We start from the raw sequence: 26,232 nt of genomic DNA on the forward strand, positions 1-26,232 counted from the left end.
AAATATACCCATTTTCTCCGAAGTGAGCTGTCAGATGAGGTATTCCTAGAGATGCTACACTTACTTTTTTCTTTATGTCTGCCCGTGCTCTTGCCAGGGCCCGTTGCAGTCTTTCCTCCTGTAGCAGCTTCTGTTGTCTTATCTTTTCTTCTCTGAGCCTTTTGAAGGGAAAGTATAAAGGGTGAGTTAAACATGGGGACAGCTACATGCAATACACATTTGACACCCAGCTCCTCTACCAGCATAAGGTCGCTGGAGCAGAGTGATTTAGATGTAGCTGATGTTCCAGCTCATTGCTGGGAAGGAGGTTCTGATGTGGAGCTGTCAAGGAAATATTGGGGCAGTTGTTCCTACTCTTTCTGGAGTGAAGAGAGAAAAGTATGTTAAGCTTTGTAATTCAGAGAGACTAGACCCCTTTTCTGACTGTGTTACAGATGTGCTGTTCAGCAAGTAATTCTGCAGTAAGACTAAGATGCCCACCAGCTTTGTGGGTGACTGATGGATGCTTCTTGTGGATGATGTTCTCAGCAGGTCAACCCAATTCTGTGACGTTACTGTTGTGGAGTAGCAGCATTTCACATCCATGCTGCCATGGTTTACTTAAATGTGCAAAGTGGAAGCTGATTCCCTATGGGAATAAAGCACTGGAGTGGAGATGGGCTTAAGCTGTTGAACACCCTGCAATGAAGAGGAAGTGAGTTGGTAACCCTGTGATCTTCAGGAATTTTTTAAGTTGTTTTCACGGTATCTTTGTTATGTCACTGACTTCCCTGATTGTTCCCCTTCATCTCCAGGATAGGGTAAATCTGTCTTCTTCTGTAAGTTAAAATGCAAAACCACTCGCAGAACATTAGGAAGAGGTGTCACACCCCTCCTATTAAAAGGTGAAGAAAGGTACAGAGAAAAAGAGCAAGTAGGAAGGAAATGAAGGAAGTATCACTGTTCTGACTCTAGAACTTCGTGCTATGTTCCCCCCCACCCCATGGATCTGATTCAGCTAGGGATGTCCAGTCGCAGCTTTGCTGTTTGCAGAGAGAACTTTCATGTGTTGAGCACATGAAACAAAATGTATCTGACCTCAGAACCTAAATTTCTTGTGCTCATTCACTACTTTTTGAAGTTTAACTTGTATAACTTTAAATTTAGAGCTTTATAGCAGCAAATGTCTTAAAACTGCCATTGTTGACAAATGCCCTCGAGCACCTGTTGAATTCTGACAGAAGAGCAGAGCGTGTCAGATGCTGTGTGTGTTAAATAATCATGCAGGAGCAATTTTCTATTTAATCAGTGTAAATATTGTTACTACAAATTGTCTTCTTAAAATTATCGTTTGCATTATTGAATTTGCTCGAGAGATTGTTTTTTTTTTCCTTCCAGATTTTGCCTTCAGTTCAGGACACAGGCACCTTCCAGGTCTTTTCTAGTATAACTGTGGGCTGCTGCTTACTAATCAGGACATGCAAGTACTATGAATGCGAAACCCTTACAGGAGTGAAATTGGATTTATTGGTCACAGGTGGGCTTTCATATTTCTGTTACTATTTCCTGATTTGATCTGAAAACTTGGGCCCTTTTAGTGGCTTGCTTTTGGGTGTCAACACTTTAAAAAAAGATGCCCCATTTCCAGAGGAGGGTCTCCTCTTACCTTATCCTTCGTTCTTTTTCTTTTGCTTTCTCAGCCTGTTCTATCTTTGCTGATGGGATTCTCTCTAGGCACTCCAGTAAGTCATCCAGCTGTTTTTCTATCACTGCTAGCATCTGCAACGTCCCTAGGTTTGCCTCGTTTTCTCCAATGCAGCGGCGATAGACTTCCAGCACCTTTTTGTTCAAGTTCGCAAGCATTTTATCCTAGAGGTAAGAAGAGATAGGGTGAGACAGAACCAGGAAGCACCAAAATCACTCTCTCTCCAAAAGACAACCAAATTAATACACTTTAATTCCCCCAACAAGATACTATTTTTTGTTTTCTGATATGCTTTGCAGTGGTGTCTGGGGTAGACAGCTGTATTTTAGCTATTTTTGTGTCTTATCTCCTATTCCTAGCTATTGTCATGGCCTGAGCCAGGTAGCAGCCTGCTGCTGCAATCTTTTATGGGCCCTACTCCAGCCTTGCAGCAGCAGTGAGGAGAAGACATGCTTGTCTCAGTTTGCTGCCTCAGTGATGCCTCTAACCTGCTCTTGCTACTTCTCCAATGCTCAAAAGAGGGCTCATCCCTCACTGCTGCGACCCGAGTGCCCACTCCTTTCCCAGGCTGGATATGGCTGGTGGAGAAGAACAGCATATTTTATTCCTTCACTAATCCCATTCCCTGCAGTGTGATTGATCTTGGATATACCTGGACATCAGCTTTGTATTCTCCAAAGGAAAAGACGCGAACTCTGAGCTTCAGATCTGCTGCAGTCTCCTCTTCTTTGGCAATAGAGGATTTGACAGTGGCTGCAAGCTCTTTCAGCTGCTCTATCTCCTGGTCCCTAGCCCAGAGAAGAAGGTAGACATGTTTTTGAAAAGAGCATCTCTGAAACACCTGGCTCCTTGCTACCTTATAGACTGGGATGGTCCCTCCTGCTGCTGGCAGGTGGAGATAACACTTCATGCCATTTTTGGGCAACATGCACCTATGACTCTCAAAGCAGAGGGAACTTCTGATTTTTCTGAACTAGTGCTTACTGTGTTGGTGTGGGGAAGGGAGAAGTAGCATAGTTAAATAGCATTCAAAAATTTTCAACCAATCAATGTGAAAGGTAGATTCTATTTAAAAACATTCATAAGTGGTTAATCTGTGCTTTAAATGGGAATATATGTGTCTACCTGCCTTAGAAATATGATATGGATTTCCTGCTGGCTTGCACTAGGAAGAGTTTGCACTGAGTTGAAGCAAGTGCTGGTCTGGATGGCTCCAGGGCTTGCCTTGTTTCTTCCTTTGATCGTTCCTTATAAGAATTACATGGTACTTCGAGGCTTGCGTCCCCTCCCTGACTCTGAGACACTCTAGACGGTCTCCTATGCCTTTTTCTCCTAAAAATTCATCTAGACCTTCCCAGGCCTATTTTCTGTATTGCATAGATGGGTCACTCTTTTCTGGGAGTTTACAAAGCAATGAGTTTGATGGGCTTTTTTGTACAAGAAAGAGACTTTTTGCTGTGTGCTACATGGAGACCGTTGTGTACGGTCTGCAGTGTGCAGCCTGAAGGTGAGATGCCAGTAGAGGGAAGATCACTTTTAAGGTTTTGTCACAAGGGTCCCCTTTCCATCACTTACCCAGCTGCAGAATCAGACTTACATCCTGTTACATGTGGTGATTAAAGTTTGTCGGAGCTCGTCCAATGTTTCCTCGATGTCTTGGGAATTCTGGATGAGGGATAAGTTCTGTTCCTCCAGCTCCGTGAAAATAGACAGCAGTTGCTGAGGGTCAGTAAAATACAATTCCAGCTCCTGCAGTGAAAAAAACATGACGAGTATATTCTAGCACTTTATCCATTGAACTACATGGAGGTTGGTCTATGCCTCATATCTTCAGCTGGTATGTGGTAGGACTTTTTAAGTTTATAACACATTACAGCATGAGGCTAAGAATTTGTATCTACTCCAAAGAGCTCACATTGTAAAGAAAAGATGTAGTTTGGTTCAGCAGAGAAGGATAATTAAGTACTGGAAGAGAAGAAAGCAAAGGGCTTTAAGGGCTGATGAGAGAAGAATTACATATCCCAATCATGTTTGGATGGTGTATGTCAATGTATCTACAGGTAACCACATATGTAGTGTTGCAGCTGCATTCCTCTAAGGATATAAGGGAGGTAAGGCCCTCTGAGTCTTGATCCTTACTGTGCTTTCTCTGACCATCTAACTTGACATATCTTGGTAAACTCAGAGGAATTGTCCTGAGCTTGTTTTAGTTTAATGCTTGATGCTTTGATTTGAGACCTGAAGAAGGTGTCCTAAAACTCACCTGGGTTTTTTCAACCCTCTTGAAAAAGTTGTTATTTTTTTCTTAGACTTGCCTAAATAACATGCTGTTTATGTATGGCTGGCTCACTCCAAGGAAGAAAGAAGTTTCTCTCATTTGTCTTTGGAATTAAAAAAAAAAAAAAAAAAAAAACCCCACATTTGTGGTCCCTTTCTCTATGTTCCAGAGGAAAGTGCAAAATTAGGAATAAGGAAAGAGGGAAGTGTTCCCTTTTCCCCAGTGACTTTGCCCACTGGAATTATTTGTGGCTCCTCCAGCGCAAGAGCTGTTCTCCTTGTACAGTCCCCAAATGTTACTACATTTTGTCAACAAAATTCACTCACGTAGGGGCAACTAAAGCATTGGCCCTGGTCCAGATTAAGCAAACTTCATAGTGCCCCAGAGTGGTTCTTGGGTTTCTTACAGCAGTGTATGGGTGCTGAAAGGTGAATTTTTTTGTACCCACTACAGCATGATTCTGAGCAGCAATTTTGACTCCTGTAACCTTTTCCCCCTAGGACCAGGTCTGTCTCTGAAGCCTTTTTTTTTTTTTTTTTTTTTTTTTTTTTAATGGCCAAGGATAGAGTGATTTGTGATCTGCAGCCAATGGAAGTCATTAGGATAAACCCAAGAGAAGCAGGAGATAAGACTTACTGTAAAAGAGAGGTAAGGCCCGCAAAAAGGCTGTGTGCTTTGTTGCATTGGCTTAATTGAGAGGGGAGATTTCAACTTAAATTCAGCTGGTGCTAGAACAACAGAGCTTTTACTTTAGTTCAGCAAAGATAACTGGAAACAGGGGGAAACTGAAATAAAACAAGTGAAGAGCAAACTCAGTCCTTATTATTCAAATGCTTCCAGATACACGGGTACCTAATGATCCATGTCTATGTACAACCCTCTTCCTCCTTCATGCTGAGTGTGTAGCTTTACGCTGCCTCAAGTATCTGCACCGTTAAAATAAGCTGCCTTTCAGGGAGTAAAAACTGGTGCAAAGGTGGTGTTTAGGAGGTCCCTTTAGATGAGCGGAACCTAGAAGTAGGTGCATTCATGAGATAATGACTTCTGGGGCAGAAAGACCTGGGAGGAGCAGTAGCTTGGTAAAGTGGTGCTTTGAGGAGATGGATGAAAGCTCAGATCCTGGCACTGTTGGAGCTGTCCATGGCAAGTGGGAAGAAGGAATGGGCATGGGGACTGAGGTGTCCTCAACCAGGGAACATCCCTGAGATGCTGGTCTGAGAAATGAGAGGGAAACTCTTACAAGGTTGGAAGAGTTAAGAGAGAAAGCTGAATAGGAGGGCATGGGAGAGTTAGCATCTCTTTATTTTGATTGGTCTGCCAGAGTGGGATAAAATGATTGATGCTGATAAGCAATCAGATACCTGAAGAAAAAGGAAGTATCTAGCTGAGATGACTCCATGTCCATGCAGTGTTACCAGGCCTGGTGAGACCCTATCATACCTGCCTGCTCTCCATGTTCCTTGTTTCCAGCTTCCCTCAGGGGAAGCCTTGGCCAATCCGTCCCTTTTTACTGAATCCTCTTTATGCTCCCATGTTGTTAGCAGGTGTGAGGAGACCAGGAAAGTAACAGACTGGAAAAGAAGAAAAACTGCTACTAATAAAGTAGCATAAATAGCTAATTTGCAATAGCTGGGTGGTTGTTTGTGTAAGATCAGCTATTCATATGTAATTGCAAAAAAACGCATCTGAAAATGTTGGCCTTAAATAGCTATCTCTCAAATTAAACATTTTTTTATTTTAAATTCATATTTATCTGAATAAGCATGGAGGCAAATGGAATCTCTTGGGTGAAAGAATATTTAAAAATCATTATTTTAAAACACTGATGGATATGAGGATGGATTTTTGCAATCTAGTTTGCTGCATTTAAGATCAGTATTTTCCCCTAGCTCCATTTCCATTTTTGATTCCTTTGAGTTGGCAACTGTGATATTTATGTTGGGTTGACATTGGATGAAGTATGGCAGAGACCACCTATAATAATTTGTTCTTCTAGAGTTCAAGAAAAGTCATTTTTGTACTCTAAAATGAAGAAACCTCAGTTTTGGGTATAAGATGATATATTTACAAATCTTAAAACCTCATGTTATATAATGTCATATCTTGTTGGAGGCTGGTAAGCTTTGAGGTGATGGTAGGTTTTTGGAAAGTGGAGGAGGAAAGTTAAACCAAGGTATTTATAATATATATTGCTAAAAGCATGAACATTTATGACTACATAAACATACATTTATAACTAGTGGCTACAATAACTTCTCAATCTCATAATGAATGGTTAGAAGTGAAATAAATTAGTAACATCAGAAGTAGTAACATCAACAAATGACAGAGGAAGTGACAAGACAAACAGAACATATAAACATTTCAGTATGAGATGTCTGACCTCATCCTCCTCGTCTGAGCAGGTTTCACTCTCTTGATCCTCCACTAAACTTCTGAAAAGGCATTCTGTGTGTCAGATCTTAGAGAAATGATAGCTCAAAGGAGAGCTTGTTAGTGTATAAACATGGCAAATAGCCAGACTGACGTCTGCAGGCAACCTCTAGATTCAACTACAGGTAGCTAGCAGCTTCCCTTTCTCTTGCATGTTGGCCATTTGCTCTTGAATAGTCCTTTGAACATTCACAGATCTGGGTCCTCCTTGGCTGTGGGCTGCTTCTCTGGGGGTCAGTAGGGGGCTAGAGTTCACAAATGTACAAGGGGGGAGCTGTGTCTGCCCTAAGCGAGCTGCCTTTCCAGCTGCTGGGAGCTCTGCTGACTGCAGCAGGGTCATGTCATGACAGATAGACCTGAACTGAGGGGGTTGATCCAAACAGATTTAAACTTGGTGGGAGGCTGATTCTTGGCCAGTGAGAACGCTGAGCCTTGTTAAAATGGCCATTGTTAAAATGGCTCAGCGAGCAGCCTGGCAAGTGTAGAGAAAGTCTTGTTCTCCATGCCGTTACTGCTCCTAAATGGCATGGTATGGCCACCACGGGAGTCTGCAGCTTTTACCCACCCGAGAAAAAGGCCATTGAATTCTCCCCCATCTGCCTGGCCTATTAGTGTTAACGAAAAGTGCATCCTTTTCCCTGCTTGGCCCCAGGGACAAGCCAGTGTAAGAGCTGCAAGGGCAAGACAAGAGGAACCCATCTGGGGTCAGCAGTGGATTCTGCTCATCACCCTGTACTCCTGTCTCCTTGTGCCATGGAGGAGTGAAAACCCTTTGCTCACACCATCCTAGGTCCAGTCCCACTTGTGCCAGCATTGTTCCTACCACGTGGCAGCAGCCCATGGGCTTCACCAGGTGTATCACATGAGGTCCTTGCCTGGCAAAACTTGGCATCTGCAATGCTCTGAATGGAGGCAGAGGAAATGGGCCTGCAAGCAATGGCTTAATGCAAAATCTCTTTTTAGCCATGGCTTTTTTTGCATTAGGCAATGTATGATCACCAGCCACTCACGCTTTGCTGTTCCAGGCAATTGCTTTCTTTGCCTCAAAAAGCTGGAGCTGGCCAGACTTGCCTCATATTCCCACCTGCCCATCCACTTCTCTATCTGGCCCTGCTCATTGTTACAGAAGTGTTTCTTCTGCCTGTAACCTAGCATATACTGCCTGAAGCCTCAGTTACTGAAAGCAGAGAGTCAATGCAATGCTAGTCTACAATGACCTTGGATCTTCATTCATGGCAAAACAACAGACAGCTTGCTGTGAGGCTGAGGAGGTTTCCTCTATACTGGCTCCTGTTCAGCTGAGTACTCGCTACAGTACTTGCTGTTTTCATTGTCTCATACTTACAGTTTTACTGTTGATAGAGGTTTCAGAAAGTCTTTGAACTCTGGCCTGATCTCACATAATAACCCGAAATCCGAGCTTTCAGAAGACAACAGAGAGCTTTGTGCATCTAAATAGCTGGTGCTAGACAGATCAGAAGCTTTTGTCCTGACTGTCAGGTCCTGGCCTGGATGGAAGAAGGAACATACACTTAGAATGTGGGACTATCCAAGCAAAGAGTGGGAAGCTCTTCCTTGGCACTTACCCTTCTCTGCAGTAGTGCGAGGAGAGGCACTTTCTTCTTTAACTTTGGAAGCTGTTTTCAACTTCTTTTCTTTTGCATGCTTTTTTGCGTATTCTTCCTGCCATTCTTTTGGAGACAGTTGATAGAGGAAGTCCCTGTACCTCTTGTACTCCTGCAAAGTATCCTCAAATTTGGATATATCACTGAGGTGAGAAAAGCAGACAAGCCATGCAAAGTTTCTAAATGCAGTGGAAAGTCCTGCCTGAGCGAGTTCTTTCTGACTTTCTACATTTAGCTCCACCTGAAGAAGGGATATATCCTCATGGATGTGCAAAGACAACCATGAACCAGCCCTGCTTTTTCTCTGGGCTCCCTGATGTGGAAGCTATCTGGTCACATCACTGTGGCCAGACCCTTGCTAATTTAGGAGTGGTACTAGGCAAGTGTAGCTTGGTGGCTGACATCTGGCCAGCCTGAAAAACAGGCAGAGTAGTTCATATCTGTTGCCTGGATCTATTTGATCCAGGGAAAGCTATTCTATGTCAAAGCATCATCATTTACCCTCCCCCAACCCACCAGGGTCTTCAGATCTGAGCTGCAGGCTTTGTCAATTAATTTTCACAGCTGTAAGGCCAACACACTTAACCACTGAACTATTTATGAAGAAGGGAGCAGAGATCTCCCCAAATGAAGTGGTCACAAGCTGCCATCTGCAGCTTTGCAGGTGTTGAAATACTGTGGTGGAGTAGGATTCTCATGGTGTCAGCTTGTGCCTGAGCTGAAGAGGCAGAGAAGTGCATTTAGCAGAAGAGTGGTTCTATTCGCTCTCATGTTCCAGCCAAACTTCAGCCCCTGCACCTTTGAGAAACCACCAGAGAGCTCCTGTGCTCTGCAGGTATCCCTAGGGGACTAATACGGCCTGTGTCGTCTTTGACATAGAAGAAAGAAGAGGTGAGACTGAAGTGACCTGGTCTGACTGAGCTCAGCCTGAGCAGATATTAAGGAGGGCAGTAACCCAAAGCAGTCAAGTTCCCTTCAGTAAACAACGGCATTTTACTCCAGAGAGGCTGGAAATGTGTGCATGGTCAGTTATTGTGTCTCAGCTGATAGGTGGTGACTTGTTCAGCTGTGGCAACTCTTTTGCCTTCAGTTGTATATTCATCTCCTCAGGGAAGAAATATCTGTTCCCCACACGCTGCCTACAGGAAAGAGCATGGTGGCGTTTAACAAAACGAACAGCTACTTTATTACTGAATGGTCATGGTGTCCCTAGAAAAACTCAGTGTTTCAGTCAGTGAATCAAACCTCAAGCTACATTTCATGGCTTTGGTGCCAGCTGTGAACTGAGAAATCTTTCCAGCTTAACTTGTGATAGGAATCACTTTTTGTGGGAATGGAGTGTTTATTTCAGATCATAATTAAAATGCATAGGTTAATTTTGTTTTTTACTCTGAAACTAAGCATTTGATTTTGGCTTTGGCTTAGTCACACTTTTCTAAAATGCCATAAACAGGTCATTTTAGAAACAAAACCAGTATCTGGAAAATAAAATATTTCTATTTTGATGCTTTTAAAAGGGAACATTTTTGGAGCACTTTTTCCTGATTTCTTTTTCCCACCAAGAGATGTAGGTGTAGTTTTATAAGGACTGCTAAAGTTTAGGAAGTAAGAGTATTCAGCGTGCAACCATTACCTTTCGAGGTTCATTATTTGTGAAGTAATCGCTTGGATCTCCATTATTTTCTCTGTCTTTGCTGCAGTTTCTTTTTCAGCACTAGGGAAGAACGCATAAATATACACCTTAAAACAAGTCAGCAGTTACTGGGTAGGGAACTGAGATGCATATAAAATAGAGGAAAAGATGTAGGAGGAGCTCTAGAAATCTGTCTTATTCGTGAAGGTGTACCAAAGGGGATGCTTGGCTCCTGTCAGAAGGCCCTGCTAACAAAGAGTGTGTGGTCCCCATGATGCTTCCAAGTCCCAGCCTCCCTAGTTTGGCTGCTGGTGAGTTCTGGTTGCTGCTCTGCCCTTGTCATACTTGTTAGGGGCTAAAGCGCCTGTATCACTTCACCGAGAGGACAATTCCTCTGCTGTGAGGGGTTGAGCAGAAGTATCTGGTTGTAAGGGTGTTGTGAGAAGAATAGAAGTGGTGAGGACAATGGCAGGTAACCTCACTGCAGCCAGAACAAGGGCTCATGCAATGAGGGATTTCCTCAGCTATTGGTCTCCTTCACATCTTTCACAGTACAGGTAGGGAGAAAATGTAACTCTGGCAAAACCCAGAGCATTTGTGGGTGGATGCTAGCCGTCCAGGGAGGTTGAGCAAAAAAAAAAAAAAAAAAAAAAAACCCTTCTGTGTCCAGTGCAAAAGAGCAAATGGGTGATTTCCCTCAGTTTCCATTACATTTTCAGGGCTTGAATAGAATTTTTGTCATTCTCCTTCAGGAACTCATCAAACATGACAGCATCCTTTTCCAGGTGGTATTCAGCCTTTTCCAGTCGTCTTTCCTCCGTCTTTGCGAAGTACTCCAGCCTCTGAATCTCATCCCTCTTTACTGCCATAGTATACTGAAATGAACCCAAAAAGCAGCACACACACATTGGTTGGTTGGCTTGTTCTAAGGTTGTTCTGGTTTAACTTTGTTCTTGGTTACCTTATTACCTTGTTGGCAGAGAGCATGAAGATTTCAAACCGGGGTCTTGGTACAAGCTAGGTAGGTAGAGGCCAGGAGATATTTTAGAAGTAATGTAGGAAATGAGCAGTGATACTACAGACAGACTCCAGGAATTCCAGCACTGTGTTAACTCCTGGATGACAATGGTTTACTCAGTTCTGTAGTAGCACACAGGTGCTATAATACATGTGAATAATGGGGCTATTTCAACAGGGATCTTGTATTTTGAGTTCAGAATGGCTCTTGAGTATAATTTTTATAGTATAGTAAGGGCCAAAATGCCAGTATCTCTTTGGGTCCCATAGATGAAGTGGAAACAGTTGCAGGATTGCTACTAGGTGTGGTAGTGAATGACTTACTTTCACCTCTTTCTTGGTTGGGGATTGCTTGGCCATGGACCATGAGTGCCTTTAATACAGGACTTGGACCATCACTCATGAGATCTGATTTATACCTCTGTGATGTAACCTCTAGGCAATAGCTCTCATGAAAAAACAAAACAAAGCAACACAGGGAAGGATAATTAAACAAAAAGCAACACTCTTAAAAAAAAAAAGGAAAAAAAAAAAAGAAAAAAAGCCAAATACCTCAAGTAAAAATATTTGTCTCCTGTTGTTTACATAGTCACGAAAGCTCTCTTTTTCTAAATGCTGACCTGAAATGAGAACATAAAGTTGCTCAGACTAGAGGGAGAAACATGGTCAAAGCAAAGCACGTTGAATACAGATAGCTCTGTGAATTTGGATGTGGTTGGCATTGGGGCCAGGGGCACTGAGCATGCCATGCTATTGTGGCATTGGTTAGGATCAGTTTTATATGGGCTTTGGTAAAGCTACTTCTCTCTTCAGAGGCAGAAGATTTAGCCCTATGTGCACCAAATTCCAACTTTAGGTCAGCTTAGTGCAAATACCTCCATGATGCACAGTCCTATGAACTCTAGACCAACTTCTGTTCTGACTCCCAGCTGATACCCAACACCACAAAGAACCCAGCTACTTTGGAGGCCATGGAGGTGGTGGAATTCAGTCTGCTATGGTGGTGAAATATGCCATGTGTGTAAATGCATGAGGTGGAGAGGGCCCAACCAGAGTCTGGCAAGATGTAGCAGATGACTGCTGTGTCTATAGGCAGGCAGAGCTCACTGAAGTCAGCTAGAACTAACTAGCTGGTTTCATCCCCTCTTTGACTTTTGTTTTAGGCTGTTATCCAGGCAAGCAGTACTGCTACAAAGATAGTAGGTGTTCACTACCTTTGGAAAGGGCTGTCTTCCATGAAAGACTATCCTGAAAAGCTTTCAGTCTCTCTGTTTCTGTTGCCTGTTTTCTGTCCTCTTCTTCTTCCTCTTTCTGGAGAGCTTTCCTGAACTCCTTTTGCTTTACATTTATCTTAGTGGAGTAGGTCATTTTCTCATGTATTTTCATGGTCTTCCTCTTTTCACGTTCCTATGAAGAGATGCCAGTTATGTGGATAGTTTGGTTATGTGCTTTGTCTGCTGTGGTTTCTAATGACATGAGTAGTTGTTTACTGTCTAACAATTTGCAAGCTTCTGGTATCTTGCTAAAGTTTGTTTGCCTGGTTTATCTGACTAATCCCAGTGATACCTTCTCTGGATGCAGCCAAAACACTTCATCTCTTTTCTTAGATTTGTTCTCGTTCGTTTGTTAGTGTTCTGCATCCAGTCACTGGCTGCACCAGTTTGTATGTGTGCAAACAGTACCAGTTTGTACCTACCCAGTGTTCTCATTTTTACTCCTTGAGTTATTCTTGGAAGAGAATGGAAATTTTAAGAGAATCCTATTCATCCTTCTAATAAAAGGGAACAGAACAGCCCATACTCAAGACCACATTTGTCCATTTTTCACACAGGCATGTAAACTCTTAAGTCTGGATTGAGATGATCTCTTCAAACCAGCCCCAGAGCTCTCTGGAAGGTGAGAGGTTGTTCATGCCCTGTGCTTTCACATAGGGTAGAACCTGTAATTCATTACTGTCTCCCCAGTTTGGGCATGGCATAGGTTGAGGGCATCACTCAGCAGACATTCTTGGCACGCTTCTTAAGCTCTTCCCCATACTCCTATGGTGACTTTGAACCCAAGCTAAAAGCAGACCATTAGTCATCAATATGTGAGGTGAGTAGGCTTGCCTAAGCTTGTTTGGAGTCCTTGTCTTTGTGATTTAGAAACAGAGGCCTCTTCCATGCTACTGCCTGACTTCTGCAACTATGTAATACTCAGACCTCTCAGTGATGCCATTCTTTTTCTGTGACTTTCTATCCCCTTTGGATCACACACTGAAAGGAAAGTCCACTAGGGAAATAGGGAAGAAAGATTCCACAGACCCAGCTCTCTGGTCTGGTAGGTTGGTATTCTCTATCTTAGGAATAGATACCTAGGGAATGAAACCAATTTAGTCCTTCTTCCAAGGCATTCATATAGCTGGCAGTTCAGAAGAAGGTCGCATCAATCATTAAAATACAGCTTTCCAAGCAGAAAGGCGAGCCTCTTGAACTGGAAAGCAGATCTTACACCAAAGCATTCTGTAGCTATAAATACCAATAGGCAGGCATCTCCTACATAAACAGAAGGAGTGGTAAATCTACTTTAAGAAAGGAGAAAAAAACAGAGTGACAGTGTACAGATTTTGCACTAACAACTAGCAAGCTTGTACTCCGATCTGCTCTTGGTAAAGTTAATTTCCCATCATGGACTTCAGTGGATTTGTAGCTGATCTGGGAGATTTTCAGCTGAATCTGTTAGGTACTATTTTTCTTGTGCAGTAAATTTTAGTAAGATTTATGTTCATTACCTTCCCTGATGAAACCCTTAATATGTTTTGACCTAAAGCTTATATACATACCTCCTTAGCCTTTTGTCTTTCCTTGTCCCTTATTGAGAAGATATCAATATCTGGAGGGATCATAAATGGATTTTTTGTGGAATTTTCTTCATCCTCTTCTGAACTTTCTGCAAGAAATGGATGAAGTTGCAAAGCAGAATGTCAGGACCCAGTGCAAAGGAACTTTGTTCTCCTGTGGAAGGTGTCCAGCTATGGACACAGCTGAGGTTATCTAGTAATGCTGAATCAGGAGCAAGAGCTGGAAAGGGCTTATAAGATACCCAGGAATGTAACTCAGGCCTCTGTATTGCTTATGTTAATTGACCATGTTTGCTGATCAGGTCAGCATTTTAACCTGGGATTTTGGTCAGTTTGCAGTGGTTTTACCAGGGACTGGTCCAGGATACAAAAAGATCTAGGACCAACTGGAGTGCTGACAAGAGAGCTCTCACCAGGCAGCCACGGCAGAGAACTCTTGAGGCTGAGACTTCTTCATATTAGGCTCCATAAAGTAGTTTGCCTTTTGTTGCTCATTCAAGCCTCAGCCGGAAGGAGGGAGGGAGCCTGGCTGTTCAGAAATGGTGTGTTAGAACAAAATGATGACACCATGGTTTAATCGCTGTTCTCTCAGGTGCAGCAGTACCATCCCTATGCTAAGAGGAACCTCTTTGTGCCCTGAAGAAGTGAGAATCCTGCTCCAACCTGTAGCACCTCCAAAAGTATCATGCTACAGCCATTGCTCTCTAGCTTTTACTGTGGCACAAAAATGTAGTTTTCTGCCTATGGTGCTGTCTGCCTTAATGTCTTCTTGTTTCTCTTCCCATAAGGCAGCAGCTGGTGAAACTTAGGTTTGATACTTCTATATGTACATATGTATGGCTGTTACTCCTTTTATACTCTTCCGGCCCCCTAACCATACATACAGTGCTACTGCAGGTTGACAGCCTGCTGCTAGTCCCCTCAGGTTGCATAGTCAGATTCCCAGTCTCTACCATTTACTTTGAGTATTTTGAGTTTTGATGGATACTAAGGATTACTTTCTCAAAGAGAAAGTAGCTTAGCTCAAGGAGTCTGTTGATGGTTATGAAAAGTTGCATCACAGAGTGTCCCATGCCACAACCTCAGTGTTTGGTTTTGTAACATGCCTGCGTGTTCATGCCCGCAATGAGGTAAGCATAAAACTTGAGTTGACGAGATGTATGCCTCTGCCTTCATGACAGCTGACTGCTGACTTTTCATAGTATTTAACAAACTTGATCTCCAAGAGCAGAAGCTCCAGTATACTAAATGTGAACTCTTTAGACCTCCTCCAGTTCTCTTGTTACTGGCAGGCATCAGGAGAGGCAGTAGGGAAAATATAACACAAGGCATTCCAATTAATATAAAAGAAATCTCATACTCAGTTGTCAAAGCCTAAGGTATCTCAGGTATCTGAATGACCAAAAAAAAAAAAAAAAACTTGGTAAGGATCTAGAGTCTTGGCTGTGATAGGAGTTTTAGCGTGTCAGAGGTCTGCATCTGCTCTGAGGAGCCATTGAAGGGAAAGCTAAGGGTTGTCTTTCCTTTCAGTATATCTTCCCATTTCCTAACCTCATTTACTGAAGTGTTCGTTCACTGTTTTCCTCAGGCAGAAGTTGTATGGAAGGCATCGGGGAGCCTGTCTCATCTGATCATGGACAGAGGAGTATGAATAAAGGCCTCTCCTATGAACTAACAGCAAAAAGCTACAAGAGCATCATGAGATTACCTGACTGCGCAGGCTGTGTTTCCAATCCAGACTGGGGAGAGGGGCTATCAGAGCTTGACCTTGTAGCTGGGGATGACATCTTTGATCCTGCCCTAAAGAAAACCATAAACAAATCAATAAATTAGGACCTGCCAATAGGTGATGTGTTTCCTACTGTCTGTGTCTCTGTAGTTGCCCAATTAGTATCTTATTCTTCAGCAGTATTAAACTTTTACTTTTGAAGAGATACAGAGACTAGGGCAGAATTCAGGCTGTGTAAATGTGGCCCACACTTTTTTCTGCTTTTTCATTTCTTGAAATACCTTTCCAAAAGCCTCTTTGACTGGTCATTTAGTTTTCTTGTCTCTCTGAACATGGATGTAATTTCATGGGATTTCTGTTTCCTCCCCATCCGTGTTGTGGTGCAACATAACCCCTGCTGATGTGGTGAGTTTGGAGAAACTCCAGCAGGGAAAGGGTAGGAAGGCAGTCAAACACCTGCTTGCGTTTGGTTGGATGCACATTATGAAATATGCAGAGCAGTTGTAGCAAACAGTGCTCTTGGTGCACACCTTGATTTATGTAATCTAAAACCTCACTGATTTTGTTTATGCGGTTGATTGTTTTTGATTTCTGCTGAAGAGAATAGGATTAAAAAGCAGGAATATAGAGAAGATACTGACATACGGAAAATCATTCATCAGTGACGTTCCCAGGGATAAATAGTGCTTTATTATACATTTAGCAAAGTATAAGAATCTCTTTTTCTAAGATTAATTTGTAAGTATTAATTTTGTTTTAAGGTATTTTTGGTTTGAGATTGTTTGAACTTTTTGAAAATAATGCCACAAGCTACAGACATACCAGTTGTGCTGACTATATTTATCAAGCTCTATAATATACATAAAAATTGCTTTCTTGGTAGAATCATTTGGCATATATTTCACTACCTCTGACATTTTATGTCTCAGTAGCTGCATACCAATAGCAGTAGTATGTGAATCAATGGATAAGGCATTCATGGTTTTAACTGATACGTTTATCCAGAGCTTTTTGCTAGCATCAGACTGCTGTGCAGAAAAAAAACCCAAAGCAGACATGCAAACAATTCTTAATATAATATAATAAAATCCATTACCATGTTCCCAGAGCACTGAATAAGCATATGCTTTACATACTCAAATAATTTAAGCAATCCTATCATTTGTAGAGAGGACTCGTTATGCTCACAAGGAAATCATTCCAGGTTTTGACCTATGGAGCAACTGTTGTAAGGACAGATGTGTCCAATTTCCAGACACGCGTACCCCCTCACTCACGCATGGAGAAGTAAATTGTTAGTGCGTGTGATTTCCTAGTGAAACACATCAGTTCCTCCACTTGTCTTAATGAAAAGTCCTATTTGATATTGAAAACAGAAAACAAATTGCTGCAATGTTCTCTCGCTTTATTATTTTTTGGCTTCTCACCCAAAGGAGACCTCCCAGTGCTCTTCTCCACTGACAGCCTTGGCGGGACACAGCCCAGTCGGTGAGGGGACGCGGACACCCTGCACACCCGGCTCCGCTGGCGCTTTTGTCCTTCTCGTGTTTGTGCTGTCATGGAAACCTTTGCTCTCGTTGCTGGGTGGCATCCGACCTCATACAGTGGAGAAGGGCTGCATTGCCGGAACAAGCACCCGAGGGGACCTGACCTGGCCCCAACGGAGAGCTTGGAGCTGAGGTGGATCCTTCTGATGCCTGGCCACAGTGGGAGGTGTCTCCAAACCACCTGCTGGCTGGACTGGAGGTGCTGCAGGAGGTCCTGGGCAGGCAGCTGCCTGACTGCAAACAGCCCTCTGGATGGAAAGGGAAAAAAGTTTGAGTGGTAAAAAGTTTCCATAGTTTTTCAGAATCTTATTTCATTATTTTAGCCCAAAGCCTGGGCCTCAGGCATTTAATTGCATCTCTACAAGCAAAGCAGTGGAATGAGGAAATAAGAACAGGAGGTCAGGACTGTTAAACTGACTGTAATTTTTAGTTGCTGTCTGACTTTGAGCTATCATGTTATAGCCTCTGCCTTGGGTTTTCTGTCTGCAGCGTCCGAACAGTTAGAGTTTGGAGGTTGTGTGTGATATGGATGAATGAATTGCCCTTAACTGGAGGATCCCCAAATGAATCGTGCTTTAGAAACCTAAATATTATGTTCCATGATATCATATATTTCTACAGATGGTTTGATAAAATATGAGCTGAAAAAAAGTATGTTTTCAGGAAAAAAAAGATCTCTAAATCCCATACTTTCTCTATCTGGTTTCTGAGAAGAGAAAATCAGTTCCAAATGGATTATGTTCTTTAGACTTTTTAGACTCTGTATTAATAAAATTTCAGCTTTCTGAAATAGCAGTTTCTTTCATTTACTGATAGGTTTCCAATCAGCTTTCTCCATCTGAATAAGTCACACAATAAGTACTATGATTTTCTGTAAGTGCAAATTCCCATTTGATTGTTATAGTTCTTTTCTGTAATTGCTGACTATCAAGAGACTGGATTCAGGCAACAGAAGGAAAATGCTTATGAAGAAATTTCTCTTTATTCTGCACATGAATGCTTTGACTTTTAGCAATGATGCAGAAAAACATAGCACTATCTTTAGTATGTTTTGGGAAATTTCCCAAGTGAACTGAGGATTATGTATAAAAAATAAGACTACAGAATGATTTCCATTACCAAAAAATAGTTCAGGAATAAATTATGCTTGAGATGCTCTTTTCTAAAGGCATAGCATCAAATTGGCTTTGTTCAGAAATACGGGTTTATTGCAGATTTGCAGCAGTAATAACATGAGTAGCAATAACAGGAATAGATAACAAAAACCTAAAACATTTGTATAGCTATAGCTCTGTTTGGCATAATCTCTGCCATCACTGATTGATACATTTACAGATATATTGTGCTCTCCTACATTGTTCTGACTAAATGCTTATTTCCTGAAACTAGAACCAAGCTTATTTAAAAGCAGAAGTGGAATTTGAGAATTCTTGGAAATGTACAAGGTCTTCAGAGCTTTGGCTCGTTGTTCGTACCCGACACATACTGTAAGCCATTTGGGCTTTGTGTTTCCGTGAGGGCAGAGAAATTTTTAAGACCAGAAGGACTTCTGGCATCTGTTCTTGGCCACCATTAACTTGGTTAATGAATGGAATAATTGTCCTATGCACATCATGGGAAAATCTGCTTGGTGGCATAGGCCGTGCAGCTGACCAGTGCTGTAGCCTGGTAGTGATTTAGTGATTTCCAAGTTGTATAATGTAGCTTCAGGGCACCGAATTTTTGGAGCTTATTAAATATCTGGACAGTGTTTTCTTAGCACACATCTGAGGAAGACAGGCAGCTTTCATGATAAGATTTACAGATTACCACTTGTGCTTCCAATGGAAGAATGCTTGCAATTTCAGGGGCTTGTGGATGGTGGTTGTGTTATGACATAGGACTGGGATTTATTGAAGTGCTTCTCTCAGCTCTCTCTATTTCTTTCTTGAAGAGATTATTTGATGTCTCAACTCCTTGGTCCCTCCTTTTGTGATGTGGGGACACTGATACCTGCTACAGAGGTGCTGTGAGAGTTAATCAGTTTACGCGAAACATTTTGAAATGGCTGATTGAGAAACCCAGCCGGATAAGTATCTAGATAAATAACTGTTCCTTTGTAGTCTTATCATTATTACAGGACAATCCCTGTGTACCCAGGATACTGCACAGGTCACTGAACAGTCATTTCCCTATTGCCTGAAGTATTCTCAGGGGGACTCATTTATGTATTTCACTTCAGCTTTTGCAAAGTGAGCCACAGTATGTACCACATAAAGAGGAAAGTCTAATAGTAATAAGCAAATGGCATAGAAATATCAAATGGCTTGGCAGAGTTTCTTTCTTCTCTGGACCTTTTGCTCTTCTGTTCCCTGGTGAACTCTGTGGCTGCAGAGCGCAGAGCATCCCCTGAAGATGAAGGGGAAATCAGACCTGTTTTCAGGGTTGGACACAAGGAAGGAGGACTGGCAAGCCTCCATGAGACATTGAGCGGAAGAACTCTGCTGAAAGCTGAGCAGGGGCTTTCTGCTTAACACGGTCTCTGGTGAGTAGACGAGGAGGCACCTCTTCTGCTGAGTTTCTTAGGGCGACTTCTCATGCCTTTTCCCTACTAGCAGGAGACCAGCCTTGGCTTGGTTATGGAGATCCCATGAGGGGAAAATACACCTGCTCACACACTTCTTGTAAGGTCTGTGTATGCTGCGGAGCTCTTTGGAAAAGCTGAGAGCGGGAGGAACAAGGGCCATGTGATTTCACTGTTTCCAGCTTGCTTTATTCATAGCACAGATCCCTCTATCAGCACCACACCTCAATGAAAAATGCTGTAAACTGACAGCACAGGAGACCATATCCCTCCCATCGGACCAAGCGTAGGGCTATGGCACTTCACTATTTCCTTGCAGATCTCGTCCTGGCAGCTAACTGTTGGGAAGGCCAGACTGAACTTCAAGGCCACACACTGACTACTGTTGCATGCACACAGCAAATCCAGTGCTTCTTAACAGCAACATGGATGTCTCCTTGTCCCCTCCTTGGGTTATGCAGCACAAGGCAGTGATGGCCTGGCAGCCAAAGGCTTACTATGACTTGGGTTGAGTCTTCCTGAGCAAGAATAAGCAGCCAGTTGAGAAGGAAGGTAGGAGACCTTGCATACACAGCAAAGCCGTGATACCCACGCACGCATAATTGTGCCTAACCACTGGCACAACTATCTACTCCTGCTCCCTCCAGCTGAAGTTCACTTCAGGGACAGATTTTATCTTAATGTATTTTCCTGCTTGTAAAACGTGTTCAAGGACCTTTGCGCAGCCAGAACCAGCCACGAGATGGCAGCAACCTTGTATTCCTAGAGCCAAGGATCTGGTTCAGTGACCTACATCTCCTACTCTTGCTTCTCAGTGCTGCTTTTACCTTACAGATAAGGTTTCCAGACATAGTGAGCAACAACAACAAAAAACCTGGGTCATTCACTGGTTGTGGAAGGGGAAACATCCCTGGAAGGAGCTCTGCAAGCAAACCTGAAATTTTGCAAACAGGCTGGTGAAGCAGGACTAATTTGGATCTTAGTGTTCTATCATTGATCATCAACCCCCACTCCATCTTCTGCAGTGCTTCTCTGGGAACCTTCATCTGATACGAATTTGTGATGTTCTTGCAACTGATCTTGGTTCAATTTGGAGGATGAAAGCTGCTAATGCTTTGAAAGATCCAGCAGAAATTACAAGCCAGAGCCTGTTCTCTCTCCTTCTGCAGGTGCGCATGGGTGCTGTGCAATGACCGTGATTGGGACAAAAAGTGGAAAGTGCTCAGCAAATTGCATTTCTTTTAGACTGAATGTACATCCTTTTTTGCCAAGAAGACAAGAAAATGTTCTGCAGTCCTTATTGTGGGACCCTCGCCAGACTGGGACAGTTACTTTTGCAATGCAAAGCTTATTCTTGTCTGTGCTGTGCTGGTGATGACTCTTCCTTGCAGTGACTATAAGCAGTGCTCTTTTCTGAGACAACAGCATGCAGATAAGCTCCGTGCTTTGCTCTTGCTCTTGAACTAACACAGCCAATGCCGTGACGAGTCAGTTGACACAGGTTCCCTGACTTCTGGCCTGGGTTAGTCAGTGTAGGGTCAGCTGGTTGATCTGTAAACTGTTAGGGGTGTAGCAAAGCCTGATGATAATGCAGTTGAAGATGACAATCAGAGTAATACAGGTTGGGAGGGACCTCTGGAGGTCTCTAGTATAGCTTCCTGCCCAGAGCAGTGCTAATTTCAAAGTGAGATCCGGTTGCTCAAGGCCTACCTTGCTGTGTTTTGAAAACCTCTAAGGATGATTTTACAAACTCTCCAGGCAATGGAGGGCTAGCGCTGGGAGGCTGACACTGGACCTGCAGGTAGCCCCACTGACTTGTTTCTCTAAGGGTATAAATAAATGATATGGATACAGTTTCAAGGCCTGTTCTGAATAACTGTTCAGATCTGATCCAAACTGAAAAGCCATAACCTGTTCCAGACTTTCCTCAGAGCTAAGTGCGTTTGGGGCACAAGAGTTTGCATTTGATATATTATAAAGAGAGCCACTATTTTGAAGCCCAGGAGACATTCCTAACTATGACTATAAATTCATATTATTTGTAGAGACGAATGACTCTGAGTTTGCAACTTCATGATTTTACAGTAAGCTCTTAACGGCACAGTTCCAGCCTTTTTCCTGGCCCTTGCTTTGTGGCAACACTACAACTACTGTGACTGCATGGGAGCTGATCCAACTGAAAAATATCCTGCCTGAAGTAAATCCTTTTTATCATGCTCACAGTGATGGCTTGAGGAAGAAGCTATCACACAGGTGGGGAAAGCTAGAGTTGTCCCTCTCAGTAACAGCCTGTGCTTTGATCATCGTAGTGAGATAATGAAACTGCAGCTTCATGGTTGATAAACAGGGTGATCCTGCAAGCTCTGTACAGAGATTGCTTTCAGTAGTGGTGTATGGATCAGCCCAAAAACATTTCATAAAATGAAATCATAGGTCATGCTAATTTCTAAGAGCTGCAAAAGGGAACACATGTTTTATGGCTCCAAACTTTTCTGCTTGTGTGGAAAGGATTAAAGATAGAAACAACCCTGGTATTCACTTTGCACCTGAGTGATTTCAGTCCCATCTGGAGAAAAAGACAGAGAAACTTTTACAGGAGCTGTTATTGGGGATCCAAAACTGTGGCTTGTATCCACAGGGTAGCTCGTGGGATCTACCTTCCTTTGCCAGAGAATGAGGCATCACTGGGTGCTTACTGCAACGATTTAGGAATGTTTGGTGCCAGTCTGGCTGTTTTCTGCACGGTCTATCTATTTGCAGCTCTATTTTAAACATGGGGGATTGGGGCAGAGAAGCTAAGTCACAGCCAGTGCCGTGGAGTGGGGCTGTGGCAGGACAAGCCTGAAATTCACTTCTCATAGCTGTTTAGCCACAATGACAGACAGCACAAACATGTTCCTCACGTAATGACAGCTTTGTTACTTGGAAATGCTGGAAAGTTTCCATATCCTGTTCCTATTCCTTTGCCTGCACCTGCATGAATGCCTGCTGTCCTCCACACCAGGATGTCAACAGATCCTGTAGCTTGTTTTCCAGTTAAATGTCTCCTCTTAGGTAAATATTACATCTGAGATTGCTTTGCTAGTGGCTTTCCTAGCTACAGTTTGTACAACAAGTCAATGCCCCGCTCAGAGATAAGGTGAATACTTGCTGCAAGTGCTGTTTGGTGCTTTTGTATGTCACCCTGCTTTTCTCTTACAGGCCTCTCCTTTAAAGGTCTTTGAATGTTGCTTAAGTTGTGGAGAGCTGGAGGTTTTAGCAAAGTGAGGGAAATTTAAGACAAGCAGTTGAGAGCTTGGGCAGAGTAGACGGGCTTGTTTGTTCCAACAGCCGTGCCTTGTAAAGTATTCATCTGTACGTAACCGAATCACACAGATCCTCGAAGGTCTTCTTACAATGGGTGGGGTGAAAGAGCAAACCAGTAAGGTTAACAGGTTCTGGGGAACCCTCCTGCATCCAGCCAGCATCTGCTCAACAGAAACACCTGAAAACTGAGTCACTGAGAAGTGAGGTAACGCGTAAATGTGTGCATGGAGGGTGTCTGTAAAAGCTCTTCCTGTATCATTTTCTCCCTCAGTGGGAAGCACAAGTTTGCAGTCGGTTGCAGTGAACATATATGCAGTCTATGGGCACGTACCAAATATCAGGGCACAATAGACTTTAGCCTCTGTGCTATTTTTCCAAAGACCAAGAGAGATCAGAATAGCCGGCTAAGCAGAAAAGAAGCCAGTACACTTCTGCTCAGCAATTCTGTCGCTAGACTTTTCACTTCAACTAATTAGAAAGAACAGATGCTAGCTGGAACATTAATTGGAACAACTATCATCTTTTGTCTGTGCTTAAATCTGTATTCTAGCTCTCTTGTAATAGGTTTGGAGAGAGAAAGAGTTAACCCTTTAACTGGCTTATTTTCTTATGCACAGCACATACTTGGAAGAGAGCATAATGAAACATCTATGAATAGATTTGGATCCTTTTTTCAAGAGCAAACAATTCTCTGTCTAATAACGCAGAACCTTCAAACCCAGCATTCTCACAGTGTTGTTAGTAAGGTGATCTTACTTGGCTTTCGGAGGCCTTATAAGAAGCTCTGGGCACCGGGCCAGCTGTTGTTCTTTGCTATATGTATTGTATTAAGAAGACACCTCTTCTTTAACCTGTGCTCATTTGTTTTGCTCAAACCTGTGTTCCTTCTCATTAGACTTGATGTATGATCTATAGAAAGTGCAAAGAGCTTAGCTAACATCTGATATGCTTATAAATAGCATGTCTGCCCTGCTACAGTTCTGTAGCTATCCCAATATGAGCAAACACTCTTCCTGGAACTGGGATGCTATTGAAGATTTTCCTCTAAACCATCCAAATTTGGCCTCTGCTGGAAGCTGGGTACATGACTGCAGGCACCACTGGTCGGTTCCAGATTGGCAGCTCCTTGGTCTCGTCCTAGTCTCCGATTCCTCTCTAGGAGATGAGGCAAAGGCGTCATCTGAGTAATGAAACTCTTACTGTTCCCTGTTCTCTCTGCTTCTGTCCCCAGCTGGTCTCTTGGCCCAGGCAGGATCTCCTTCAGTGCGCTGCAAGTCCCGTTCCTTTCTTACTGCTTTGCACACAAGTCATCCTAGGCTCCTGTTATTTCTTTCTTTCCCACACCCCCTGTTTCCTCCCTCTCCATTAGGGCCAGATCCCATTTTCTTGATGCCTCACCAAGTCCATCAGAGTCTGGCAGTCCTTACTGAGATTTGTTCTGTGATGCTTTCCAAAGCAGCAGCACTCTCCATCTAAACGCAACATGCTCTAACTTCCATGGGTCTAAGAGCAGCAAAGACAATCCTCAGGGCAAACTCCTCCGCTCTTTTAGGTATGTATCCCTCAAATGCCTTTTCTTTTACTGACATCCTTGAGTGATAATTGTTGTCATTTTCCACCACCTACTTTGAATGAGCTTCAAATTCAAGTCCGGAAGAAATCATCAAATAGAGATGAATTTAGGCAGGAAACCTAGGGAGGCTTGAGACTGACTAGAGTATTTAAGATTATCTCTGACTCATTTCTTGTAGGTCTGATGCAAGAAGTGAGTCAGATCCGTCCAATGCAGTTTGACCCCATGGACACGGCATGGACTGGCTGCAGACAGCCGAGCGGCAGTGTGCAGAGCTCATGCTCTTTTGCAAATGGAATAAAGTTCACTAAACGCAGCAGGCTGCTGTCTATATCTGCCATTAACTCAGAAGCCTCTTGCCTTAAAACTAACTGCAGGCCCACTCACGTAGTAACTAGCTGCAGATCACTTACCCCCAAACTGCTCGCAAGTGCGATAACCTCCCAAGATCCGCTGACCACCTCTGTCGGTTGCTGGCTTGACCCCCCCTCCCGTATCCCCTGGCAGGACACACAGTTTTCTATCCCAACACCTCTCAGATGGAGGTTCCTTTTCAAGCCAAGCTGTCTGCCTGTGGTTGGGGCCAGTGGGCTGTTTCTGGTCGGAGGCATTGGTGACGGTGTTGGGTGTTTGTGAGAAGCAATCCTGTTTTGCAAGAGAAGAAAAGGCTGTTTCCTGCAATGCTCAGTGGGTCATACTCAAAACGCCCGCAATCCCGAGCCTCTTTACAGCCAGTATCCTGCTCAAAGAGTGCTCCTTGTCTGGGCTTTCCCTCATAGGCCTCCCTGCCAACACTAGTCTTATTGTAACTTTGGTTTTTGACTTTCTCTTCCTAGTTTTGGATGCTGTTATTACTAAATGATACCCAGTTTCCCATGGATCCCTTCAGCCTGTAGGAAAATCCTTCTTTGTACATGGCTCAGCTGGTTACAGTCTTCTTCTGGGGTCTTAAGGTGGTTTAGGTAAGTTGTTCCTGTGGATTCAGTTCTCGTCATGTTGAACTCTCAATGCCTATCTTCCTTCTCGAGGTGTCTGCTGCCTACTGAGAGCCAGAGGTGACTAGCTCACACATTAATGTCTGAGTTTTAGACAGAGAAGAGGAAATTCATTCATATTTGTCTCCTTATATTTGCCTCCCGTGTTCTGCCATCATCTCTCCTTGTCAATCCCTGTCCCAGTTTCACTGTCATCTAAGTCTCAGCGGTCATTTGGCTTAGACTCTGCCCATTTTCATCTAACAGGAGATGCATTCCTACTACAGTTTCTCTGGCCTCCGTCCCTGCAGCCCCATTCCCGACTCTGCAGGGCAGTCACCTCTCCCTCAGTGTGTTGTTCCCCTGGGACGGGAATTTCCTTGCAGCCTCCCTGAGAGCAGTGTTTGCAGTTGAGCTGCCTGGAGAAAGCATTAGCATTTCTGCATTTGGGCTGCAGGCTGTGTCACTGCAGGTCTATAATCTCTTACCCAGTTGTTCTTTGCTGTTGCTTACTCTAAATTTCCAGCCCAGAGATGTAAGGTGTATCGTAACCCTAGTCTTTTCCCTAGGAAAAATGGGGACAAGAATGCTCAGAGTCACTGACAGGAGTTTCTTTCAGGTACAGCAGTAATCTCATTCTGCTGGACTTAGATTTGTGCCAGTTTAAGCCATTACCCTTGAATACCTTTTCTGTTCTTGTTCCAACATTGCTTCCAATTTAGAAACCCTACCACCTGCATATGATATGAGTAGGGATTTTGCAACACTGGGAGGATGAGTCAGCCGCAGGGACAAGAGCCGTTTCTATTGCAGAAAAGGCTCAGCTGCATTCAAGTGTCCTCTGAGATGGGTTTCCTTTCTCACCCCATCTCCCCAATGGTTGTGCAATATTGGCAAACCCACTAATCAGCCCTGTGTCTTAGGAGCGCTTGTCCCAACATCAGCAGTTCTGTGAAGCCCTGGGGCACTGGCTGGTTCAGCAGGATCTGTCTGCCTGTGGCTTTTTCTCCTATCGGCAAAGTGTGTCCAAG

At 43.3% G+C, this 26,232-nt stretch overlaps 1 protein-coding gene across 1 annotated transcript in view; it reads right to left on the reverse strand.

Annotated features, from left to right (window-relative positions):
• The window catches only part of CFAP100 (cilia and flagella associated protein 100), a 39,396-nt gene that overhangs the window by 1,026 nt on the left and 12,138 nt on the right, over window positions 1-26,232 (reverse strand). The window contains exons 2-18 of the mRNA XM_062585907.1: window positions 24,641-24,872; window positions 23,739-23,809; window positions 16,890-17,033; window positions 16,061-16,266; window positions 15,218-15,309; window positions 13,492-13,631; window positions 11,885-12,077; window positions 11,223-11,290; window positions 10,365-10,528; window positions 9,654-9,734; window positions 7,942-8,163; window positions 7,741-7,860; window positions 6,346-6,397; window positions 3,282-3,430; window positions 2,337-2,472; window positions 1,646-1,848; window positions 65-158 (exon numbers count right to left, since the gene is read on the reverse strand). Of these exons, the coding sequence (XP_062441891.1) occupies window positions 65-158; window positions 1,646-1,848; window positions 2,337-2,472; window positions 3,282-3,430; window positions 6,346-6,397; window positions 7,741-7,860; window positions 7,942-8,163; window positions 9,654-9,734; window positions 10,365-10,528; window positions 11,223-11,290; window positions 11,885-12,077; window positions 13,492-13,631; window positions 15,218-15,309; window positions 16,061-16,266; window positions 16,890-17,033; window positions 23,739-23,809; window positions 24,641-24,872 (2,367 nt within the window). The remainder of the gene's footprint in view (window positions 1-64; window positions 159-1,645; window positions 1,849-2,336; window positions 2,473-3,281; window positions 3,431-6,345; window positions 6,398-7,740; window positions 7,861-7,941; window positions 8,164-9,653; window positions 9,735-10,364; window positions 10,529-11,222; window positions 11,291-11,884; window positions 12,078-13,491; window positions 13,632-15,217; window positions 15,310-16,060; window positions 16,267-16,889; window positions 17,034-23,738; window positions 23,810-24,640; window positions 24,873-26,232) is intronic.

The sequence above is a fragment of the Rhea pennata genome, chromosome 12 (assembly GCF_028389875.1).
Source record: "Rhea pennata isolate bPtePen1 chromosome 12, bPtePen1.pri, whole genome shotgun sequence".
Taxonomy (NCBI): domain Eukaryota; kingdom Metazoa; phylum Chordata; class Aves; order Rheiformes; family Rheidae; genus Rhea; species Rhea pennata.